Consider the following 7,856-nt stretch of genomic DNA (forward strand, 5'->3'; position numbering starts at 1 on the left):
TGACCCTCTCACCTTGCGCTAACACGGAACCTGCCGACTCATTCGCTCGCCTCAGTCTACGCTGTCCAGTTATTTTCCTTGTTGTGCGCAACAAGCAAACTTTTAAAAGCACAAGTCAAAGAAAGAACCGCTTCTCCTTAAAGTCCTTCAATGACTCCCACCACCCTCAGAATAAACTTTGTGTGGCTTACACTATTCTGTTGTGACCTGGCCTCATCCATCCGTCCATTCTCACTCATCACCTTATGGGACCCGACCTTCCAGAATACTCTGATTCCTAGTGCCTTGCACAACAGTAGGTAGTCAATGAATATTTATGAAACCAATTCATGAATAAATAAATGAATGAATGAGTAATGCCAGGAAAAGTTTCACTGAGGAGCTGTTCGAACTGGGTTTTAAAGGATGAGTAAAATTTTACCAAAACAGGAGGGGTATAGGAATCTTGGAAATATGGAAAAAGTAGGCTCAGAGGTGTGACGATACAAAGCTCATACTTATTCTGAACATGAGAAAATGAGAGGTTCAATAAGCCCCAAGATGTGAGGTGAAGTGAGACTCGATGATACAGTGAAACCATGTGTGCCAAGTTAAAGAACTTAGATTTTTGTCCTACATCTGGTTATCAAACATGAGAAGCCTTTTGGGGAGAAGACCCACGGCTATCACGGAAACAAGTGTGCGCATCGTCATTCAGCCCCTTGTTCTCAAAGATACACCCAGCTGTGGTATCTTTGAAGATGGTGCAAAGCCTAGAGGGAGGGACGATATAGTCAACTCACCCCTACCCCACCGAACTTACTGTGCTCACGCTCACTTAATGAGAATAGAAAATGACAAAATGTCACAACTTTTCTGGAAGGCAGTTGGTAATATCTATCGGATTTAAAATGTGAATACCCTGACCCAATAATTCTAACCTATGAAATTATTCTATGGAGCTAACAGGACAATCATGTCAAGACACATACACATATACAAGAATGTTTGGGTCTTTTTTATAATATTAAAATTACAAAATGGAAAAAACCTGAATGTCCTTCAATATGGGATTTTTAGCCAAATTTTAGTATAGCCAGATAATAAAATAAGCATTATTAAAAGGATGAGCTACACCTATATGGATTGATATGCTTATGCCCACAATATTGTATTATTTTTAAAGTTAGAAGAGTATTAATAGTATCATCCCATGTTTAAAATATGTTTCTAAAAAAAAACCACCAACATTACACACATATCCCCAGAGGCTTCTTGAACTTTAAATCAAGAGAGGCTGAAAAACAACAGGAAAAGTCAGCACAGCCCTTCCTGAGACAGACTTGTGGTGACCACATGTAGCCATTATTTAGGAATGCCTTAACTTAGACCAATAGTTCACAACGTGTGGCCCCTGGACCAGCAGCATTAACATCCTCGGGGACTTGGTTAGAATGCAAATTTCCAGGTACTACCCCAGACCTGCTACAGCAGGAATTCGGGACATGGGGTCCTCCACGGAACTGAGGCCCATAAAGGCTTGAGAATCCCCCATGCGGACGTCTGAGAACAGTCACCGAACTAGGGGACAATCTGTCACCTCTGGGTCACGTGCCAGAAAGACTCCCATGGGTAGGGTGGGGTTTCTCAGGAAAGACATGGAGGAGGTCCTAGATTAGAGTGAGGAAGAAGAAAAATCTCTCTTAGTCTCTCGGAGGCCAAGACTTGGTTTGGCCAGGACTCCACGGATGGCGTTCTAACGCCATTCTGGGTTAGAGGACCGAAAGCAGGGCCAGCTGGGCCAGCCGCGGGTCAGAGGACCGACCTGGGCCTCGGCCGTAGGCGTCGAGATTCTCTGAGATTTTTTTTTTACTCTCATTCTCTTCATCCTCAAAGCTCCAGAAAAGTCTCCTGAAAAGTAATTCTGGTCTCAGCCGTTCTGTGGGAAACCGTGGAAGGTCACAGAAGAACGGAACAGGAGAGAGAGTGGCGTCCATCCCCACTCAGGCCAGAAGGCGGAAGCGGTCGCTGCCAGGTTAGCAGGGGCGCTGTACCCAGCCGGGGGCGACCTCGCAGACGTCACCAACAAAAACTGCACGGTGTGCTGACAGGGGAGTAAGGAAGAACTCTGAGCACACTTGAGGTGGTGCCCTGGGAAAGGCTCAGAAAAAAGCTGGAGGACAGATGCTTGGCAGGTCTCGGGGCATGGAAGGGAGCGACATCTAGAAGCAAGTTGGAAGGGGTTCATGCCGTCATCATCTGGGATCGAGCAAGAGACATGGATAGATCTGCAGAGCTCGATCTGAGAGACAGAGCCTTAGGGCTTCCCTTCAAAGCACTTACCATAATTTCAGTTTTACGTTTATTCGTGGGATCGTTTAATTGCCTTTCTCTCCCTCTAGACTGCAAGCTTCACAAAGGCAGGAACAGTATATGTTCTCACTCACCGTTGTAGCCCAGCTCCTAGCTGGCATATAGTAGGTACTCAAAAAATAGGTTGGATAAATTAAAATTTTTAAATTAAAACACTCTGGAGTGTTTGATTATTCTTTCCCTGTATGATTGACTTTTTGTTTTTGTCCCCCAGAAATATACTATCATGTGAAAGTACATTGCCAAAAAGAGTGTTATCAAAGGATGAACTCGCCTTTCTGGAAAGAGTCATCTCATAAATACAGTGCTGTGGCTTTAGTCTCTGAGTTGTAAAGACTAGTTTAGAAAGGCAAAAGAATTTAGGTAAAAGGTAGGCTGTATTTCACTGGAAATACACACGAATACACCCAACAATGGTCATCAGTGATGTCCGGCCTGAGGCCTTAGACACCGCAACATCCTGAGCCACTTGGAAATCAAAGCTGAATTCTATGCACAGCAGTTTCGGCATGAAGTGTTTCTACGGCATTATGATTTACTGAAAACTGACCATCCACACATGACAAAACAGCATGTACTACCTTCGGCCAACACCAGGTGTCTAGGACAGTCATTACGCCAGGTAGTATGGCGTCACAAAGACCCGAGACCCACCCACCCTGACGGCAGGCGGTATCACCGCCAGCCACGCCGAGCGCTGGGGAACAGAGAGGGGAGGCTGTTTCAGAGCGGACTGCAGAAATCGAGAGGATAAATGGAGAAGTTTGTCAAATGATCTCCAGCCCCCTAGCCTAAGACGCTTTCCCTGACCTGGAGAGAAGTTATAAAATTTAATTTTCATAAACAAACATTTGGCATCTTTTACTTCAGACAGCAACAGGGCCTGTCGTGGCGGTGCCACCTGGGGTCAGCTATCCATCCGGGGTCGGCCGTCCATCCAGTGCCTCACTGCCCCAGGGCTTAATGTGACTGCACGGGGACACGACTCCTACAGCAGATGTGACACACAGCAGGCTCGCCACGAGCCGCAGCGGGCACTCCCCAGCCACTGCAGTTCTGGGGAGCATCTCTGTGGCCTGGCCACGACGAAGCGCCTTACGTTTCAGTTTAGATGTTGACTTCACACAAAACTCCGGACAAAGGGGATGGGGGAGTTGGTCTCCCCGCCCCGCCACACCCCACCCCATTCTCCTTGAACTCAGGGTCAGACTTCCGGGGAACCAAATGCCCAGATGCTTATCTGAGAGTCCAGCGGTCAGGACGGGATGACTCCGGCTCTCTCCCGAAAGGACCTTCCGAGGGAGCCCGGCCACCCTCCACCTCGGCGGGGAGGCTGGGTAATTGCCAGGCTGACCCCTGGAGCCTCTGGCCCTGCTCACCTTTCACTGTAATGCATGGCGCAGCATGATCATGAAATGTGCTTATTAATTTTACTCATTTCCCACTGCGCCCTTCTGCCCTAGGCTGGGTGTTAGGAGAAAATGATAGGGATAGATTCCGCTCCTGTCAGACGTACCAAGACGTTCAGAGAGCCAGACTATCAAAGGCCATCTGCCACCCACTGGCCAAACATTCGAGATGACCCCAAAGGTACAAGCAGAACGTGAAAGACACAGACCAACAAAAGAGCACAGCAAGAAGGCCGGGAGACCCATGCCCTGGGTGTGAGCCCCCCGGGAAAGCCCTCCCAGACACCCGGGCACCCGGCTCTGCCCCGATGCACGGCGTGCTGCTTCATATCTCATTCATCAAAAGATATTCTGGCTTCTCAAAGCAGGAACATTTTTATTAGCTTCCCCAAGAGTTTATGGCACAAAGCCATATCTAATGATTCTATTTTATGGCAAGTTATACATTCAAACGGTGCTTTGAAGTCAGACAGCAGGTAAGACTCAAATCTTTGTCAGAAAAGACTCCTTCATTCTTTCACTTTAAAAATGTTTATAAGATTTCAAACAGTTGGGAAAGTGATGAGGAGCGTTTTAACAGGCTTCTCCTCCTTCCTCGCCCGGGACCCAGCGCCGGCTGACCCCAATACCTACTGTGCTGTTCTCGCTGGGGGCTGATTCTGCCCACCAACCAAGCCCCTCCTCCCGGGGACGTTCGGTAATTTCTGGACACAGTTTTGGTTGTCACAGCTGGGGGTGGGGGGCGTGGTGCTTTTGGCATCTAGTGGGGAAAGATCAGGGATGCTGCTAAACAGCCTCCGGTGCACAGGACTGCAGCCCCGCAAAACATAATTATCTGATTATCTGGCCGGAAATGTCAACAGCGCCGAGCTTGGGAGCGCTGCCTTAGGGCTCCTTCTGGGCCAGGCACTGCGGTCCTCCCACCCCTGGGACATCAGGCACTCATCCAGTCACGGCGGCAGTTCCAGCTCTAGCTGCCGCTCCATTCTTTCATTCTTAAGTATTCTTGGTGCACACTTTCAGTGAACGAGAATAAAACGCTGTCATAAACAAGATGAGGCAAGTGAAAGCGAGACCACCTGAGACTCTCAGGACACATGGCGACAGCATTAAACCCTCCTGACGTTACTCTGCATTTTTCAAGCTCCACTCAAATCGGCATTAATCGACTGAAACAACAAAATAACCAATTCCAGCCATCGGTACTACCGCACACCACAGAGCAGTCTGCTGAGAAGCAAGGCGAGTCCTCTGCTCAGCTGGGGTGCTGTGGTCAGTCAGAGTGCTGGACTTGGGAGGGGTCTGGTCCTGACTCGCCACGCCCAAGGACGGGCACTGTGGCACTTTACTTCCCGGAGCTTGGGTCCTCCTGGTCAGCAAAGAGGAGATAAAGCTACTTGCTCTTCCGGTGCAGTCATGAGAGCTAAATGAGTTTGTGGGGAGGAACCAGTTTTGTAAACTATAGAGAGCTGTATGAATATACGGCAATACATTTATACATGTAGGGCAATCGATGACAACCACCAAGGGTCCTTCAGACTCGTGGATCCTTTTCATGAAATGTCACAACTAGAAGTGACTTTGGAAATCAACTAGTCCAACCCCTGAATTTTACAGAAAGTGAAACTGAGCATCACAGAGGTCAAGTGATCAGCCACAGAAACAGCCTCGGTGGGCTCAGGTACTGTGGCTCCCAAACTGGGACCCTCCCCACACGTGCCCATTGGTGACACATCCCCTCCCTGCTTAAGTTCCTGGAGGGAAGAAACATATCCTACACACAGGTTCAGAGAGTCTTGAACACAGGAGATAAATATTTGCTGGATCAGTGAACAAAAGGTACAAAGCAGTATCCTGACTTACTACATCATAGCCTGTCGGGCCTCGGTTCCGAGAAGCCACCACCCCCACTCCCGTGATGGGATCCATTGACGTCTCTGGCAAGGCTTCCGAAAGGTCTTTGACTTCAGGCATGGTGGATTGGTCCTGGTTCCGAAAAGGGGAAAGAAAGCACAAAATTCAAACTGAGTGTTTAAAGTGAACAATGCAAAGCCTCAAACAGACAGAGCCAGGTTCCTGGGGCGAGTATCCCGAGCTAAGCTCCACACACCTGGACTGGCTAAAGGATCCCTGACCTTACCTGAGCCTTTCCTCAGATCAAGAATTCAAAACATCGCTGGCCCCTGCTCCTCTCAGGTTAGTTCTGAATACTGATAACATAGTTAATGAGGGCTTGTCCCTGCTCTGAGTAGGGAATTTTGACTCAAACCCAAAAGCAAAACATTCTCAGATCTCCCGTCCAGCTGCCTGACTTCTGAACAAATACCAGCAGTTCTCCGAGGATAAATCGGACTTGGCCAAGTCTAACCCCACCCTGCGTTTCTCTCCCTTATACTACTTCCTTCTGGAGGTACAGACTCCCAAACCCACAACCAAGGGTGGACTGTTCCGCTGGAAGAGCTTTGCAAATACACACATGGAAGAAAGTCTTCTGGGCACGGAGTCAAAGGAATGGAGCTCCGGTCCAGGCTCCAGGACTCACGAGCTGGTGACTCAGAGCAACAAGGAGTCATGATACTGACAGTCGCAGAGCCGTTACGAAATCTAAGAGTCATGTAAGTGAATGAATGGCCTGGAGATGTCCCTGGCACACAATAGGCTCTTGACAAAAAGCAGATGTGACCGGCGGGGTTTGGGGTACACGGGTCCGGTGTAACTGACCAGAAACGTGGCAGACACCATTCCCAGGAGGACTGTCAGGCCCCTTTGTTGTGTTTAATCCCACAGGTCGTGTGGGCATTTACTCAGAGCTAAGCACTAACAAGGACCGTAATTCTCGCTGGGCACTGTGGGAGAAAGGGAGGGAAAACGGAATTATTATTCTGTTGCTGACTGCCTCCTGATGTGAGCACAGGAGACAAGCAGTGTATAGAGAGCACTAGGGTCTGGGCGGCTGGAGCGGCAGTGCACCAGAAAGCAAATAAAAAAGCTAACACCTTATGTAAATGGCTCTTCGCACTTTTAAAAGGACAAGCAGTGAAAAAGAGCAGGTTAAATCCCGCCTCCTTCTGCAGCAATGAAATTCCACTGGCTGTAGGTCGGCCAGATCTCCCAGGGCTGGTTACGGCTTCTGAAGCAAACCAAACCCCGACCTAACCAGGCAGGCAGAAGGAACAGTCTTAGTTCTCAGCCTTGAATCGGAAGAGGCAGAGGCTATTAAAAATGACTATGCCTCCTAAATAGGAACAACCAAAATGCTGTATGCAAGTCACCTGTGTCATCAGCACTAAAGGCTCAAGAAACAGACTTGTCAAGGCAATGGAGCCAAGTCTCCAATCAAAACAAGGAAGTGCCTGGCAGTACCTGTACCCTCGGCCCCCATTTATGACAAAAGCCAAACTAAGTTCTGCTTTACTTAATTCTACTGAAAATAAGCTTCCAGAAGCCCAGGGCAAGGCATAAGGATACCACACCGCACCACTGCATCATTTTTTAATTTTCAAACTGCATTTACTAGGCAGCTTTATCTGCATAAAGCACAGGGCTTAGTGCTTCCTGCACACAGTAGGCATGAAGTAAATATTTAGTGAATAAATATGCATGCACACCCCCCAATAAAGAAGGTTTAGAATTAAATATGGGCACTGGCCCAATTCAAAGCAAACACTGATCAAAAAGTATCTTCTCTTGGAAAAACCCATATTATTGGTAACATGACAATAACATTGCTGCGGTTTGCAAAATACCGGTACCTGCTGTTGGTTACCAAAATGCTTTGCAATTAACAAGTCATTAACGGAGTGTAAGGATTCTGCCAGAGCTAAAATATCATGCTGTGAATTTAATAAAGAACATGCGAGGTAAGTTTTTTTTATTATTATTAAGATAGTACTGCCTCTACTATCTAAGAGAGAGGAAGGGGGAGATAAGCATGGGAATAAATAAGAAATATTTTATGTGCTGATAGATTCACGTCCTTGGGTTAAAATATCCTCCACGAGGTACTGATGACGATTGCTCTCTTTTGCTCTGAAGCAGGCTATCAAATACAGCAGGGTGAATTCACTCTTAAAGCAACGATGCTGCTCCCAGAAT

The 7,856-nt window shown here is 47.7% G+C and overlaps 1 protein-coding gene across 8 annotated transcripts in view; it reads right to left on the minus strand.

The window, feature by feature from the left end:
* The window catches only part of MVB12B (multivesicular body subunit 12B), a 159,198-nt gene extending 152,475 nt beyond the window's left edge, over positions 1-6,723 (minus strand). For 2 of the 8 annotated variants that reach the window (XM_023533057.1, XM_023533061.1), the window contains exons 1-2: positions 6,483-6,719; positions 5,625-5,747 (exon numbers count right to left, since the gene is read on the minus strand). In XM_023533057.1, coding sequence (XP_023388825.1) covers positions 5,625-5,747; positions 6,483-6,503 — 144 coding nt within the window. In that variant the 5' untranslated portion in view covers positions 6,504-6,719. Of the gene's footprint in view, positions 1-5,624; positions 5,748-6,482 lie in introns of all 8 variants that reach the window. The other 6 variants (XM_023533063.1, XM_023533062.1, XM_023533060.1 and 3 more) reach the window with 6 other exon arrangements.
* Positions 6,724-7,856: the final 1,133 nt, after the last annotated feature.

This window comes from Pteropus vampyrus, unplaced genomic scaffold, assembly GCF_000151845.1.
Source record: "Pteropus vampyrus isolate Shadow unplaced genomic scaffold, Pvam_2.0 Scaffold95, whole genome shotgun sequence".
Lineage (NCBI taxonomy): Eukaryota > Metazoa > Chordata > Mammalia > Chiroptera > Pteropodidae > Pteropus > Pteropus vampyrus.